This window comes from Lycorma delicatula, chromosome 1 (assembly GCF_047948215.1).
Source record: "Lycorma delicatula isolate Av1 chromosome 1, ASM4794821v1, whole genome shotgun sequence".
Taxonomy (NCBI): Eukaryota; Metazoa; Arthropoda; class Insecta; order Hemiptera; family Fulgoridae; genus Lycorma; species Lycorma delicatula.
This window is the reverse complement of record NC_134455.1, coordinates 63,964,345-63,982,816: the sequence shown is the minus strand read 5'-3', so window position 1 is coordinate 63,982,816 and position 18,472 is coordinate 63,964,345. Positions and strand designations below refer to the sequence as shown.

General features: G+C 29.8%; 1 protein-coding gene across 2 annotated transcripts; it reads right to left on the bottom strand.

Moving 5' to 3' along the window:
• Positions 1-148: 148 nt before the first annotated feature.
• Positions 149-18,336, bottom strand: LOC142319026 (uncharacterized). 2 transcript variants are annotated; one of them, XM_075355845.1, is made up of 5 exons: positions 17,435-18,336; positions 14,827-14,926; positions 7,542-7,643; positions 5,750-5,905; positions 149-351 (listed from the first exon to the last, which is right to left on the bottom strand). In XM_075355845.1, exons 1-5 carry the CDS (start codon positions 18,298-18,300, stop codon positions 295-297), a joined length of 1,281 nt encoding a protein of 426 aa, XP_075211960.1. In that variant the 5' UTR covers positions 18,301-18,336; the 3' UTR covers positions 149-294. The 2 variants fall into 2 exon arrangements, with proteins under 2 accessions (XP_075211960.1, XP_075211970.1); XM_075355855.1 differs by lacking the exon at positions 7,542-7,643.
• Positions 18,337-18,472: the final 136 nt, after the last annotated feature.

The following is an 18,472-nucleotide window of genomic DNA, read 5'->3' as shown; positions in this document are numbered from 1 at the left end:
TATTTATAATTTATTTTATAATGACGTGATTTATATAATCTGTATTATTAACCGAACAGAATAAAATATTTATTAATTTATGAAGAAAAATTAACTTTATGGATAAGAACTTCATAGGTTATGAAGAAAAAAAAACACAAGCGAAAAATGGTGTCTCATTCCTTTTTATTTTAAAAATTAAACGTACAATATTTTGTAATTCTGAATTTTTTTTAAAATATAAAATCTCAATAGTTGTAGTCCGGTTAATTTATAATAAAAAGAAAAATAAACAATAAAATACACTACGCAAGTTTAATTGTTTTTAAAATTGTTAAGAAGGTTGTAGTAGGAGTAAGTCGCATTTATGGTCTGAAATGGAAAAAAAAATAATTTGAATTATTTGAAATTAAATCATGTAATATAAAATTAAAGTAATTAATACTACAAGAATATTAAAATAACATATTTAAAAAAAAGCGAAATAATGAAATATTACTTTCTCTGGCCATCAATTTCAATAGACAATTCTACTATATGAGTATATTCAATGCAATACAAGCCTAATAATGTTTCAATGGAGAGAAAATATTTTAATTTTTTTACCAACTTTTCGAAGAAACGTAGTATTACTTTCTTTCGCACGGTGGGATGGGGGATGAAAATGAATTTTCTTTACGTTTTGAGATATGAATAGTACGAAAATACCATTCATTTAAAAAAAATGTAATTTCCTAATTATATATATGTCTATGTATAAAGTTTGTGGCTCAAAAATCTCTAAAACTACTGCATAAATTTCATTGATGTTTATATATGCTGTGGTAGTGTATCTGGATTTGTGCACGTGAGAATCTGATGAGGATTCGTTAAGTCGTTTTTGAGTTAAGCTTAATTGTTCCAAAAGATTTTAAAAGTTTTATTGGATTTTTACTAAATTAAATTCATTTAAATTTACATATGCTATAGTAGTATGTGTATCTATAGTACTGTATGTATCTGAAGTTGTGCATATGAAAATTTGACGAAGATTGGTTGAGTCGTTTTGAGTTATTCTTAATTTAAGGTCGATAACGGACAACATAATATCAATTTGAGATTATGTTGACTTTGTACTGGTGTATTATTCATATGAGTTTATGCAATGAATCGCAGTGGTAGATAGGTTGAAACATGATGCTTGTGTGTAGGATTTACTCGTTATTCGAACGTATGTATTAAGTTGTACTCGAAAATCAGTGCGTATGTGACTCCGAAATAGTGAGGGCGTCAAAAACGTAAGATCGGTCTTCTTGCGCAAAATTACGCAAGAGTTTTTTTATTTTCATTTCATCATACTCACAGATCTACTGTCTGTTTAAAAGTAATTTTTTTCTTATATATTACAACTAAATACAAATACGAATAAAATTCTGTGTAATATTAAAAGTAACTCAATTTGGAATAAAAATATCTGGTCCATTTACATTGTTTAGATTTTTAAATCTCATAATTGGCATTTAATTAATAATATAATATCGATATATCAATATAACAAAGTATAAAAACATATACCAAAGTAAACAAAGTATTTGGCTAAGCGGTAGTGTCTTATCTTTATTTGGGCATGCAGGAGTTAACATGCAATCCTTATCAGATTTAACATTTCTCACCTTTTATTAAAAATACCTAAGCCGTTTACTTTGATTAGCTTTTGAATCACATAAATGGTAATGAATTAATTTAAGAAATATAGGTATATCAATTTAAGAAGATCATTCAATAATTAAATTCACAAATTTTTGTGGGGCTAAAATGGTTTATTTAATAAATGTGAAATTTTTGCGCTTTTTGTCATAATCTCCAGCAACATTAATACATTCTCGTACACTCCATCTCTGAATCAGCTTATTTATGCCGGCTTCAAAGAAATCTTTTTCTCGATGTAGCTGCCAATTTAGAACAAATTTGAAATCATCATTACCATTAAACTTTTTACAACGTAGCGCCTCCTTTAGTGGAGCAAACAAGTACAAATCCAAGAATGTGAATTCAAGAATGAATTCATGAAGAATGGGAATCCAAGAATGTGTGGGAGTTGAAGTAGTACTTCCCGGTGCAATTTGTCGATGGTTTCTCGAGCTACCAGATCTGTGTGGGTGTGGGCTTTATCATGAAGCAGAATGATGATTTTGCGCTATGATCCAGGATGTTTTTCAACGTAGCTGGCTTCACTTACTTAATACGTATAACACGGTAGTACGGGCTGTTTATTGTTTGCCGATTTTTTGAAAATCGAAGAAAAAGATAAGGGTCTTTGCATATATATAATTTTTCTTTATTAGTGAACTCGTGTATTTCCACTCCACGTTCTGTCTTTTAGACTCCAGTTCATAATGGTGAATCTATATCTCATCACAAGTTAGAATACAGTGCAAGAAAATCACTTTCCCGCTGATACCGTTGTTTTAGCGACGATACATGCAATGTCTCCTTATGATAATATGTCAACTCTCTTAAAATCCATCTTTCGCTTGTTTTAGGTAATTGAGCATGTTAGTGATAGTGTTATGAACTGTATCGATCAAACTTGTAATTTTTTAGTTTAATAACTGTAATCCACCTCTTTACTTGAATGAGAAAGTCTACCCGAGTATCAAGCGCTGGAGTTGAAACTTCAGTCGGACGTCCAGAACGGTGCTTGTTAGTCACTACTGAAGTTCTACATACATGGAAAAATGTCTACGATTCATACAACTTTGTTCGTATTGTTTGGTCATATGAGAGTTAATGTTAAATGGATTTTTACATTCGAAAAGCAAAAAACAGGTTACTGCACGCTGTTCAACTTATTCGCAAACTTAAGACTCGCCGTCATAAAATGAGATTTTGAGGATATAAACAAAACAGTTTTACTTAAACTGCTGATCAAACGTCATTACGGGGTAACCAACTTAATATTCTGAGATTATTCCTTCTTACCAACTGATTTGCCAACACAGCTGTTTATGTTTTTAATAACTGAATGACCTTGCCAAAACCTTAATGGTAAAGTGTTGGTACACATTTAGAACTACAACTCGGGAACGCACGAGTTTGATTCCTAATCAGCGTTTCGTACTTTTCATGAACTGCAAAAATTAATTTTCCATCATTATCATTAAAAACGAAACAATTGGGTGCTATTTTGTATTATTATTTGTATTTAATTATTTATTAAATAATTAATACCATTATTTTAATGGAAGATGAGGGTTTTCTTACGCAAATTTTCGCTCCTTTACATCTACACGATTCATACTTGATAATCTTGTCTTCCTTACCCTAGCGCTTTTTCTGATTAAACAATTTTTAAACCATGCAGCAGGTATAAATATAAATTGGTATTCTAAACATAAACCGGTTTGAATATGAATTCAATTTGATTAAACTAAATTATCTTGTGAGGCTAAATTAATTTTTAGCATCACAATTCTTGTTTATTTGTAATACTATATTTCTGTAAAAATTAAACTTTTAGAATCTGCTTTTTTGCAGCTTACGTAGAAGAAAAAGACTAAACATAGAAATACAAATATATCAAATAAATTCAGTACAAATATATAAAAAAGTAAGATTAAACTTTCTTTATTCTTTTATAATATTTCTCCTGGCTCAATTCAGTGAAATGTAATTAACAGTAGAATTAGAATAACACACGGCAAATTCTATTACGTAATTTTTCAGAGCTTCTCAGTAATTCCAAATAAAATTTTATGCTCTTGAATTTTTGAAATTTTAATATAAAAATATCATTTTTGGAACATATATTCTTTCATTGATAAAAATGTTTCATATTTTAAACCGGTCGTACATATGAGTTATGCAGAGTTATTCAGGAAGAATATAACAAACTTTCAGACATGTTCTACTATTAAAAATAAAGAAGAAAGTTTATATAAGCGTAGGTTCTGAAACGCTTCGTTAGCGAGTGTCGGCTGGCGAATGATTTGGTCCTTATTTCTGCATCTTCGGTAAAATTAAGCCAGAATCTAATTCTTGGATCCCAAATTAAGGGGTTGGTTTAATGATTTTATATGAAATTTGAAGTGATAAATTGAAAAAGAAGCTTCTAGAACTGTACGTTTTGTAGTTTTCGGGAAATTCGGGGTAAATGCCGAAAGTTGAGGACGAAACTACTTATCTTTGGCGTAATATGATTTTGTAAATTGGGTAATAAGCACATAAATGTTTTAAACAAGACCTTGAAATCTTACTTTTGTATTTAGTTTCTGTATTCTTTATTCATATCATTTTACTCAGAATCAAATCCTCTACAAGTTTTTCTTAAAATATTTATAAAACTTCCGACAGTTTTTGTAGAAGACCAGAAGTTTGAAAAAATAAATATTCTCCGATCAGTCTAATTTTATCAAACTAGAAAAATTAATTGAGAATTTAAAATTCCATTGGAGTCATAATAATCTTCCAAAAATATGTAGTTGTCGACATCTTCAAAACATTTTTAGAGAAAATTGTTCTCTGCATAATAAAATAATTAATGTTTGTTTTGTTATCTGAGATGATGTCGTAGGCAGTTTATAAAAGTGTATCTATTAAGAAAGAAATTAAAATGTTTTCTTGAAGAAGAGGTGTGACCACTTTTAGAATAATTAACTATTACGATGTTAATTTAAATCCAGTTTTCATGTTAGATGGCAGTGAGCTTTCCCGTATTAACTGCACTATACGCAAGGAAGTGGTTGAATGAATAACTTAAATAGAAATTAAGAGGACGGGTGGTCCATTCTAGTAGTCATCGTACTCTAAAGATTTACCTTCCTTTGATATTTTCCTTTAGAGCTATCTTAAAATTACCGTTTATCCAAATGAAAAACTGATAATCTTGACGGCGAATATAAAATAAAATTCAATGCACGATAAAAACTTTTGGAATCGTGGAGTTAATATGGTTTTAAAAATTTGACTGTTTTCAAGAAGAATTTTATTTTGAAAAATATAATTTTTATTTAAAATAAATAAATAAATATTATTTGGTGAATAGGTGTAATGTATAAATAATGTTATTATTATTAACAAATTGAAAACTAAATTTAATAGAAAACCATTTAAATTTTTAAAATTTTTAATTATAATTTTTTTACAAATAAAAAGTCAATAGTATATTTTCTCCATCACTGTATTAATGTATAATTTTTATGTTTATAGTTAAAAAAAGATTGATTAATTACTAATTAGTAATTTTTGTTTATCGATTCAAATGTTAAAAATGTTTCCAACAAAAATTCATAAATTTATCAATATTTAGAATGTTTTTAAAATTTTAAAAGTTATAATAAAGAAATTTCAAGCTAATTCAAGTTTGAAATCTAATTCTAATTTTGTACTTTTTATTTGAAAACAATAAAATAAGATTATTCAATGTTTTTATCATGTATAATTAAATCTTAATTTACTGTGAATGCTGGTGTTTAAATAGTGAATCGGAATGCAAATTTGAATGAAAATTATCGGAGCGACCTATATTTTATAACAGTATTTTTGCCTGAACAAACCAATTGAAACAATGTAAAGATAGCACAAAGTGAAGTGTTATTCTATCACGTTCAAGTTTAAATAACTGTAAGCATAAAGTTTTATTTCGAATTAATAAGAAAGTTATGAGACAGACTTAATACTTTATAAATAAATTATATATTTGAAGTTTTCTTGAAATTTCAAGAAGGTGAGTTCTAAATGAATCTTAATGTAATTTAATATTTGTATACCAAAAAAAGAAACCTTATATTACCGTAGCGTAATTCCTCAGATTCAGAACAAATAATCCATGAGGTTTGACTTCCATTGGTTTATTATTAAAGCTTATCACAATTGATAACATTTTTTTAAACCATTTCGGTTTATTTAACCATTGACTTCCATATAAGGCTTTTCTTAAATTTTCCCACTGTAAAAAAATAATAATAATACTAGAACATAAGAATGCTTAAAAGTGAAAAGATAAAAGTGAATGATAAAAAAACTATTATAATTTATATTTTCATAGTATTTATTCATATTATGAATATATACACAAGTTTATTTTTTAAGATACATTTTGCAGAGGAAATCCGTATCTCTGTAGATATTTCTGCAGGCTCGTAGTGAAACTCTATGGTTTCACGCATTTCAACAGAATTTCAGCAATTGCTGAAGACGATTGCTCAGGGCACCTATCATAGGGGCATCTCAGGAGCCTCATTATTATTATAATGAGGCTCATGACACGTACTATTGTATGTGTAAGCTTTTGTTAAACTTAAAATTTTGTTAAAGGTAATATTTACGGTAAGCCAAAATCTAAATAATCCTTGTGTGTCGATGGCTACATCGTTCGGCATCCCGGACACCGTTTTGAAGCATTTCCTGCTCTTTGAATCAAGCGGGGGTAAAATTAAAAAAAAAAAACAACATGAATCGTGGTTGCCGTATAGGGCCGGGAGGTAGCCCCGTTGCTTAGGGTGCTTTGGTCCGCCCACTATGTGAGAACCCCCCGGAGGAGGGAGGGGGGATCGGAGCTCCCTCTCCGATGAAGGCATTAGGGACCCTCGAGGTTTGAGAGGGCCGCGGGGAAGCGTCGGATGTGTGCAACGCAAAGTCGGCGCTGATATGTTAGGAACGGGAATGGTAGCTTCCCAGCGGAGAGGCGCGTCGGCCATCCAGAAGCGGAGATCGGCGTGCTTCGACTGCTACGACTCCCTGAGATGACCATTCATTGCTAACGGCGGAGGCCCGTGATCTTGCAGGAGTTTAAAAAAAAGAAGAAGCTTGTAACAAAGTCATTATGCTCGTTTACCTTTACGACCATTCGTTCACAGAATTGATGGCGCATTATGTGATCATTCAGTTTCAGTTCCTGGATGATCTGCAACTTGTATGGCTGGTACTTAAGTCTTGGAACAGTATTCCTCAAATACTTGTACCAAGCGACTGTAAAAGCACCGCATGACGACGTATTGAACGGTGGGGGCTTCTTATGATGGCAGTTCGAACAGTTTTGATAATGTCTAGCATACAGATGGTCCCCACACTGCTTTATGGACCTCTTTTTCATCGCTTAAATTGTTTTCTCAAAATTAAGTATCCGTGTAGTAATCGCATGTGCTGACGGTACACGATGTTGGCGTTCTAAATTAATCTGGCGGAGAGATTCCCTACGCGCAGCCTTCTCACTGTCATTATTTTTACTAAAAGCTTTATGGCAAAAACACGTCGTGCACCACTCCAAGTATCAATGATAACTGACTGGCAAGGTGGCGTAAACTGGCTTCAGTAAATTATTCAGTGTTGACATAGCTCTCCCAGGCCTACCAACTCAAATTTTAAAATTTCCGGATTCCCTGAACCATTTTGTAGTAGGATAGTTTTTCATGCCGTGCATTATTGGGGGTGGGCAAAGTTGTTTTAGGAACTCCACACCTATTCTACTGTAGCTTAAGAAGCACAAGTTCTGTTTTCCCTTGTAAAATAGAATGTTATTATTTTTAGAAATTTTGACTCTAGCTTTTATAGTAAGAGATTTTCATGATTTTCATTTAACATACCTCAATATTGATCCTTTCGCCACTTACATCGAATAAGTAAACAAGATAAAATAAGAGGATACATGTAGTTGCTTCGGCTAACTGAGATATGATATCATTTTTCTAGAGAAAAAAAATGAAAACAAATATAATTTCTTGTTGGAATGTGTAAAGAAATAATTTATCGATTTTTCTACTATTGAATTACTTTTTTAAGTTACTTACAATCAGTAATAACATTTATATTTCGAGAAGTGCAATATACCTCATTGAAGGCCCAAAAACGATTGCTATGTATAGCACAAAGAGAACTTTTTAAGAAGAAAAAGTGAATTAAACCGAAATTAAAGATAATTTTATTAAAATGGTTTGTCAAAAGATTAAGTTATAGCATCATTCATTGTAGGATCTCCAGTTCAGATGTGATAAAGGGAATGAATATGTCCGACACGACTGCATAATATAATTTAGAACGATTTAAATTTTATTATTACAAGAAAAGATGAAAATTCCCTTTGCAGCAATAAAAAAAGGAAACATTTTTAAATGAAGAGGAAAAAACTAAGTCGTATAATGAAATATACGCCTCGAAGTACTAGACACGGCGGTGGTAACTAAGATACCCTCAAAATGTAAAAAAACACTTTTCAAAAAGATAAAATCAGTAAAAATTAAAAACTAATAATTCTTCAATATCATTCTGAAAATTTCGACTTTAGGAATTTGCAACCCTTAATTTCATGATGTCATCAATAATTCGAAATCTAAAGATCAAAATTTTTTCATTCACTTTTTACTTCTTTATACGAAGTAAAATTTTGGATTTAGGACTGTTATAACATCTAGTTGTGCACCTCCTATTTTGATTGCAATCGACTGAACCAAATGTTTCCAAAAAACCCAAAATCCAAAACATTTGACTTTTCTATGAGCTATCGTAAGTGATACTTATTTTCATTGGTTCCAGGTTATAGCCAAATAAAATTGTAATTAATGAAATATTTGGATCTTACAAGGGAAGACACATCGGTTCGAATCAGACTTCATCTCCTTTTCTTTTTTTTTAATTTAAATATATTGATTTACTAATAATAATAATAATTATTAACCCGTGATTGTAAAAAAACTTTTGCAATAAATAATTACTCAATAAAAAAAAGTTATTAGTGAAATAAAATTTGATGTACTTTTTAAAATGTGTATATGTAATTTAATAGGCGTATAAGGAAGTCATATAGTGTCCACATCAGCTTTTTTTTAAAGGCAGTAGTTAATTTTTTTTTTTTTTTTGATAATCCAACACAAAAAAAACCTATTTATACGGGAGGAAGCTGTTACTAAGATATGTTAAGAAGGAAAATCTGTCATGATAAAAAAATAAATAAATCTAGGGATTGGTGAATAAAATCTGCTCTCAAGCAATCTGTATTTTTGATGTGAAAACCAAAACTCATTGAAAAATATAACGCATTAAATATGCGCTTTCTTTTTTACCCTCTTTTTAAGTCTCGTAACTAATATTCTCGAAACTCTGAAAGGAAATTATTTAAATATAAGACTAGCATAAGGGTATATATCGTTATGCTAAAACAATCAAATAGTAAACAACAATAACGACAAAGAAATCTTCAGATAATAATCTATACAGAGAAAATAATCTTTGTCTTAAAATTCTTTTATTTCAGTAATCTAGAAAAAACATACAATTGCAGAAAAAAGAGCAACTCCTCTAAAAAATATAGGATGCAGTAGGTAAGTCGATTTCGCTACTTTACATACTAGGCAGGGAAGTGATGTTTCAGCCTGAGCAGTTGTTGGATATAATGATAGAAAAGAAAGAAAACTGGAAGGCGATCACTACGTATCTGAAAATCATGATAAGAGACCTCCAAACATGGAAGGAGTCATGAACAATAGGCATCGTCGGAGGGTGCGGGGGCGGACAGGGCCGCTGGTGAGCGATTAGCGGGTCCCCCGTGCTTGTGGGGGTCGCCTTGACGTGAAGAGGCCTCGGGCACTCTGCTCGCGTATCTGATGGCGTCCGCAGGTGGTAAGTATAAGGAGCATGTATCTGTTCCTAGTTAGCTTATGATGTAAATTTCCTGTATTGATATTATGATGTAATGTTTTTGATTTATAATTCTATTGTTCTGTTATATTTAAGTTTGCTTTTGAAGTACATTATGTCTGATGTTTATCTGATCTTGGGTTAATTCCCTGTTTCTTGTGTCCTTATTCTAATATGTAGTATTTACTGCATTCCGCAAGGATTAGCTCTTTGGCTGCAGATTTGTACTGCTGTTCGATGTATGCATTTATAAATGTTGCGTTGATCGTATAATATTTATGAATGTCTCATTTCTAGCGTATTTTTATTTTCTTTCTGGGTTGGTTTTGATGATTTATTTTGTGTGATGTTTTTATTGTTGTGAGACTTAATGTTTTCTTGAGTTTTTCTACTCTTGTATTTGTATATGTTGTATGATATGTTATGTTATTTCTTGTGTATTCCATGTATTTCTGAGTATTTTTTGCTGTGTTTTACATCCTGCAATATGTTTGATAAGTCATTTTTCTTTGTATGTAGTTTCATAATCTGCATTCTGTATTGTGATGTATCGATGTATCATGTTTGCTGTGACTAATGTGTTTTTGTGTTGATATTCCTATTGTGAAGCGATTGCACTATGACGTATGAACGAGCAAGAGGGAGTATCAACCCCCCCCCCATCCAGAAGGAATGCATCACTAGCGGTACCAGGAAGGGTGGTGGTTTATTTGGTAGTGCGCAGGTTAATAACATCTTGCGGCACCTGTTAACGAGCCCGACAATGCTTAGGCGTTCGTAAATGAATTCCTCACCTATTTAACAAAAAAAAAAAAAAAATTAAGTCGATTAAAAATAATATGTAGTAAAAGGAACCAATAAAAAATAAATTAAACAGATAAATAGGTAAAAATAAATTCGTAAAAGTCTGTAACCTTAATTAAAAACATATTCAAAATCCAAGTCGGATTTTAAAGAAGGTATCTTACGAATACATCTTATCAGTAAACCTGCTTAGATTTTTGTAGAACCTGTTGAATGGTACTACTTTTGAAGACAAAAATTTATGTTTAACTTATAAGTTGCTTAATTTTTGTCTGCACTTGACAAGAAAGTTACTTAACAATCTTTTAATTTTTTTTTGGTTGTGAATGATCCATTTTAATAAGCATAAACAACAAAATGAATTAATTATTTTTAATAAAAAAAAATTATCCGTGCATTTAATTCACTTGATGTTATGTTATACTGTTTTTGTTAATTGACCGTCGATGTTCGTTTAGAACATCGACGGTCAATTAAATTGTATATATCAATTCGTTATTTATTTTATTAGATATATTTTTTTATTGTTAAGTTAAATTTTCCGATGTTTTTTCACAATACAACGTTATAAAAATATAGAATACTATTAATTTTTGATAGTAAATGAAACTTAGTTTATTACAAATAGGTTTTCCTAAATTTATGCCATAAAGGGGGGGGGGGGGGGTTATAACACAAAAAAACCCGGAAAAACGTTTCCTATCGGTTTCGCTGTCGACAGACTACTTCGTTTAAAAATGAAGTGTAACATTAAAGTGTATAAATACAAGTAAAGAATTACTTTAAAAAAACAATTATTCTACTATTTAAGTAAACTTTTTCTCGATACGAAACTCATGTTGACCGTACCTTCTACCCCTTAAAAAATAGTTAACAAATTAATTGTCATTAATAACTTAAATTCAGAAGATATCGTATAAGATTTCATAAAAATCGGTTAATTCACTCAGAATGCATTAAAAAGAACGATAATTGAAAAAAAAACATATTAGATTTATTTTGCTCATTCTTGAATAAAATTGCCACAGTTCATAGTCGAAGTGACATACTAATAGAATGTAATCATATAATCAGTTCAAGATTGTGACTGAATTCAGAAGTGACAAAAAAATAAAAGAATAGGTTTCTTTTATTTTTGGGACTCCATCTCTTTTGGGAGTTTGAATAAGTACAAATATTTGTTTAGTTAATAATTTGTTTTATGTTTATCATTGTATAGTAACAGCACAGTGACATGATGTCATCAACAGTACTCTGCAGAGATGCCGAGGCATATGTGCGCAGTTTGACTAATAAGTATAAATATACCGGTAAATGTGTGGTCTTAAACAGATTCAGGTCGACCACTTCTGAGACGTGTGGTTGATTTCTCTACCGTTTAATCAATTGCGAAAAAATGTAAAAATCCAATATACAGAAATTATCATTCGAATAAGTTCATCCGGTCTGGATATACGAGTATAAACGTACGCACGTAGATATGTACAGATATCCTTTCGAATTTTTTCAATGTTTCAATTTTTTTTTTTTTTGTTGGACTAGGTCATGAAACATCAAGATCACATAAATCTCGACATGTTAAATTTAATCTAATTAGCATACTTTCTCTTACATAGTATACTTTATAGCTGTGTAGTATAACAATTTAGCTGGGAAAGAAAAATAAGTTAGTTTGGAATAAATGTGATTTAATGGGTTGTAAAAAATTAACGGTTTTATACAAACTGCGATACCAAATAAAAAATTAATTAAAGAGCAAAATCAGACCTAAAAAATAAAAGAATAAAAAACTAAAAAATCAATACCAAACGAAGTAGATTTCTTTAAATCGTTTTTTTTATCATATCATTACGAATAAAATTTAGTTATTTATAAAAATATTTATAAAATTTCAGTAAAATTAGGCGAAAATGAATTGAAATGCAATAACTTAGCACTCTGTGATAACTTATTTTATAGTTTTTTAAATGCTTGATTACTGAAATAATAAGATAAAATAGGAAGGAAAATATGTTTCACTCGTATAAAATAGCCGATTTTTAAAAATATTTTAATGGCAGATTTTTTTATTAGTTTAAATAATCTTCTTGCATATTTATTTACGTTAGTTACAGAATGTATCTTATGTTATTACCACTAAAAACTAATAATTTAACAAAACGAACTATAAATACAAATACTAATAACATGCATTTCAAAATACTACGAATATAAATCATTAATAAAAATATATCCAGCAACCCACAAAAATTAAGATGACTCACAGCGTTCAAACGGTTAACAATAAAAAAGTTTTTACAAAATCTAACTTGGCTATAGTACCCTTCGTGTTTTTTTTTTTTTATTACATCAAAACAAAATTAAAAGTAAAACCATGAGCACAAAAACTAAGCATCGTCTATAAAAGTAAATTACTTTTATAATTAATCTTTAAACTATATTTAAAGTAAATTTTATTTACAAATATTTTTTAATGTTGAATAAATCTGAAATTTTTAGGTCCTACAAATTATTTTTACTTTCCCTGCTACATCTTTCTTGTTGACGAAACAGCAAAACAAAAAGATTTTTATTTTTGAAATATTTTGATAACATTGACGTTAAAGTTCCTCTTAGACAAAAATCATAAAAGAATTTATAGAAATTTACGGAAGATGTATTTGCTTATTCTTGTATCGGCCAACATTTTAATTATTATTTCTGGACTGGCTCAACAATAATTCTTTGAAAATGGTTCAAACATTTTCTGTATATGGGTCAATGGTAGCATTAAATTTTGGTCAAAATTAAAAAAGAAGGAGGGGTAACTTCTACCATTTTTAATTTTGTTTTTACTCCCTTGCACAGTGTTGTGATCCTGAAAAATTTCGGTTTTCAGATTTCAACGGAAATGTCCATTTTGACCAACCCTGAACCCATTTTAACTAGTTTTGGCGTGACGTCTGTACGTACGTATGTAGTATGTATGTATGTACGTCTGTATCTCGCATAACTCAAAAATGATTAGCCGTATGATGTTGAAATTTTGGATTTAGGACTGTTGTAACATGTAGTATTTGATTGCAATCGACTGAACTGAAAGTATCCAATAAGACCCAAAATCCTAAAAAATTGGATATTGAACTTTTTCTTAACTGCAATAATAAGCCCTCATTGAGACCTTTTCAACGATATACCATAAATGGTACTTATTTTCATTGGTTCCAGAGTTACAACCAAATACAAAATTTAATTAATGAAATATTTGGATCTTACAAGGCATGATAAATCGGTTCTAATTCCTTTTCTTTCCTTTTCTTTTTTAATTTTAATATATTGATTTATTAATAATTATTAACCCGTGATTGTAAAAAATAAACTTTTACAATGAATAATTATTCTATAATAAAAAAAACATAATAAAAAATCAGAAGTTATTAGTGAAATTCAATTTTATGTACTTTTAAAAATGTGTATATGTAATTAATAGGCGTACAAGGTTTTTATTAAAACATTTCATTCTCATTTTTATCATTGTTTACAGACATTACGATCGAGAATATTGTTGAAAAACATTGGAAATTAATCTTTTTGGTACGAACAGAAGGTAGAAGATAAGAAAATTACTATTTATATAATTTCACTAAATAAATTCCTTTCTTTTTCTATTCATCCTCCGGAACCACCGTAAGGTATTATTCAAAGCATGAGTGAGGATGATATGTATGAATGTAAAAGAAGTGTAGTCTTGTACAATCTCAGGTCAACCATTCTTTAGATGTGTAGTTAATTGAAACCCAACCACCAAAGAATACCGGTATCTACGATCTCATATTCAAATCCGTCTAAAAGTAACTGCCTTTACTAGGATTTGAACCTTAGAATTCTCGACTTTGAAATCAGCTGATTTGTGATGACGAGACCACTAGAACAAGCCGGTAGGTTAAAATACTAATAACTATACAATCTTGCTATCTATATGAAAGCAAAGCAAAATACGAAGCACAAAAGAAATGCTTTTTTCTATCTATCGTATTTAAACCATACATTTTTAAGTACTAGATTTTTTTATACCATGCAGAAATTTATTTTTGTAACTTTTAACTATTTTTTTTTTAAGACAATTAAATATCTGTGTGAAAAAGTGCCATCCCTGACCGGGATTCGAACCCAGAACCTCCAAATAAAAGAAAGAGATACTACCATTCCGCCACACAAATCCGCCTGAACCATAATAATATTATTTATTGAATAATTACTCATTTTTACGATTATTCTTTTTATTTCATAATTAAATTTTACTTCTTTTAAAAATGTACTAAAACTTTCCTGAATGTAATGTGAAAAATTTTCATTTGATTCCATTAATGAAATCAAAATAACTATACATGATGTAAACGTGTGTATGTGGCAAAGAATTAAAGTAAAAAGTTGTAAAATTTAATTTTTGTATACCTTCACAATAAAATAAATAGACGTACAACAAACAAAAGCAGCGGTAGCTTTAAATGTTACTGATACAGCCTGAATACCTTTTTCAATTATAAGAATTTTCCTGAAAATAAATTGCATATTTTATCATATAATTCTTTAATTTAAAACGTCAAATTATTTTCTAATATTTAAACTACCGGAGTTTCAAATGCATTATCATTTGCAGATATTCTTTAAAATTAGAAATGCATTACGATTAAAAAAGTAAGGTTAGATTTTTCAAAGAATTAGCATTTAATTTCTTTACTTTTTATTATAGGAATGTACTGTTTCTTCTCCAATATTTTCATACTTATATATTATTGTTCTTATAGGTGTAGAACACAATTGTATAATATGTAATACGCCTAGATTATATGGTATACCATATACGATTACCCACAAACTGAAATGCTTCTTTATAATAGTAGCATCATGTGCCAGCATTATTAAGTAATATGAGGAATGAAATGGTTACACTATTGTTTTCTTTACTAAGCTATAGTCTTCTTTACTGGTGTACTATTGCAAACCAGCATGCTAATACCAGCGTGCATATTGTAGGCATATGCACGCTGATATGCAACAGCGTGCATATTGCCTACCAAAACGCACGTGAAATTCAATACAACTTATATTTGCATTCTGTTTTCTCTAGAGACTGGCTGTATGATAAAAATAGTCACACTCATAGACAAGAAGACGAGTCAAAGCAAAAAAGATTACTCGGATAGGTGGTACAAAGCATCGCTTCTGAAGATAAAATTAGTGCATCGCTTCTCTTAGTAACGGTATATGTATACAATCCTCCAGTTCAGTAGGAAATCAGTAAAGTACCTCGGGATATGGATCTAAAGTATCAGAACGCTACGCTTCAGAGGCAAGTATGAGATGTCTCAGTCAAGACCAGAAAACCGGCTGTCACCAACTGTCACGATGACTAAAATAAGGGGTCCCTGCAAATCAAAGCCGAGGGTCATGTTCCTGGTGGTGCTCTCGCACGTTTTGTACGGAGCACCAGTCTGATTCGTCGCGCTGGAAAGGGGGAGGATCCATACAATTCTTGTCAGTTGGCAGAAGAGATAGGATCATTCAACGAAGGGCAGATGAACCGACATACTGCTGGCCTCAGAGATTTCTGGCCCGCAAATACGGGGAAGTAACAAACTGACCCAGTTCCTTATTGGTTACGGTTGTTTTAAGACGTTCCTGTGATCGCGGATATTGAAATCCGCTGAGGAGTCTGATTATTTCTTGGAGAAGGATACCGCAGAACAAACGGTTCGTGTAAACGGATCGGTTCCTGCAGCATAGTGAAGCATGCCGGAGAGAATTCGACCTTTTTACCCCAGGGAATATCATTGCGACTATGCTGCAGACCGAACGATCGTGGCATGCGGGGTTCACTGTGTTGTTAAGATTATCCAAATAAAAATGGCGGAAGAAGTTTAGGAGTAGTAACTCCTCCTGAATCTCACTTGGCGCTGAGTTATAACAAAGCAGGATCCGCTCTAAGATGTAGAAATAAAAATAAAAAAAAAGCTCAATAGGAAATCTCAAATAATAACAATAAATGGAATTTTTTTCAATGTATAAGAAAAATTAATAATAAAAAAAAAATTTACACTGATTGATATATGATAAAGTAATCAATCAACTTCAAAATATCTTTAAAATAACTTCTCTACCAAAATAAAGTATGAAACATCTCTGATGTCGGTGGGACGGGTTGACTTTGATATTAAAGTTATTTTTTTCGTGTTTTCTGCAGTAAAGGTCCAAAGATCGAGGCCTAGTAGTACGAGTAAAATTGTAACCTTGTTATTTCGTAAGTTATCTTTCATGGACACTATTTGTTATCGAGTTCTGATTAACAACGAATCATAAGACAAGATGTGGTGGAGTTTACTACGTAGAAGTTAACCTAGGATTCAACTAAACTTGTATGTATATCACTTCATGATCAAAAAAATAAGCTAACTACAGATGAGTAAATAAATCCATAACCGATGTTCCAGAAACTTCTGAATAGTCATGTGATTCATTTAGTGCCATAAATATATCCATATATATTATCCATTTACATTATACTATGTATATTATCCATTTGAAGGTACATTCGGCTCCCTCCATCAAAAACAATTGAATATTTAGTCTAATTTTACACAAATGCACTAATTTACTTTGGAAATTAAAAAAATTACTTCTAAAGCAATGTAAAAATATATTAATATAAATAGATATTTATTAAAAATTCATGTAAATTTATAAGTCCAATTTTGGGGAAAATATATATAAAAAAGTTTTTTTTTGTATCTGATCATGTTATACGGCAGTTCTATTTTAAAACTGGTTTTAATAGCTCAATTTTGATTGTATTACTACTTATAAAGAAATCGTTTTTCTTTTAGATTTTATTACTTCTAAAAAAATAATACACTGTTGATCACAACTAAATAATCATTTAGATAATTGTCTATTTCATAATAGTTTACATCTAACTAAATAAATATCTCAACAATATTTTAGACCTATGAATAAATTTCCATTTGCCGTAATTATAATTTGACTTATTAATTTTAATTCTTACCTGTAAATTAATTGATGATATTTAATGATATATACCAGATAATCTTTCATAAACTTTATTTCTTTTTCTGAATATTCATGTCTAATATTTTCATCATATTTACTTTTTGGTAAATTATTATTTTCAACGTAATTTTGATAATTCTGTTGATTATTAATTGATTTTATATCTGATTTTAAAGTTACATAATCTAATTCATTTATTGTTAAACAAAGTAATTTTATATCATTTACGACTATCTTCATAGATAAAAATGGTACACAAGTTATTATGTACGAATAACAAGAAATTATAGACATAAATATTAATTGTAATAAATACCACATAAAATAAACGTATAATTTTCTAAAATTCGGTGGATAATATACCGGAAGAATTAAAGGTAAGTTTTCAATTTCTATGGTATTAAAATCTTCTGCAGTTATTATACTCGAAAACGCACTCATTAAAGTTAAAATATTGACTGCTGTATCATATATTATTACTGACAAACACATTTGTTTATTACTTTTTAAAAATTCTTTGGTAATAGAATTTACTAAATTCTTTCTTTCATCGGTTACTTCATATGGATATGTATTTTCAATACCCTGAAATATTATTGTACAAGCTGCAAAAAACTTTTTCCATGTTACTGCAAACACAAAAGAATATATTACAAATGCCCCGTAAATATTGATTGCGTTTGTTGCTTTAATTGTTTTATCCAAATCATTCCAGTAATTTTTGATATACAATGAAGAAAATGTAAATAATAATATTATTTGGGCATTAAACAGTATAACTTTTGCACTGCATTTTCCATAATTATAGGAATTTAAACCTAAACAATTTAATACAATTTGTATTGTAACAGAAGCTTCCATTTTTAGTTTTACTTTCCTTAATATCGAGTGGGTCTGAAAAATAAAAAATTATATAATGAAATTTTATTTACTCACTTATAAATATGTCACCTTATAATTACTGATAATTAATGTTTTTTTTTACTAAAATAGTAATGAAATATTTCTTTATAAAGTAAAATAAATTATGATT

Excerpts from the sequence above, each read along its gene's own strand:
- LOC142319026 (XM_075355845.1), bottom strand. The coding sequence starts at position 18,300 with ATGGAAGCTTCTGTTACAATACAAATTGTATTAAATTGTTTAGGTTTA. Across the intron at positions 7,644-14,826 it reads CTATTTATTTTATTGTGAAG|AAAAATGATATCATATCTCA; the intron begins GTATACAAAAAT and ends TTTTTTCTCTAG. Across the intron at positions 352-5,749 it reads ATCTGAGGAATTACGCTACG|ACCATAAATGCGACTTACTC; the intron begins GTAATATAAGGT and ends TTTCCATTTCAG.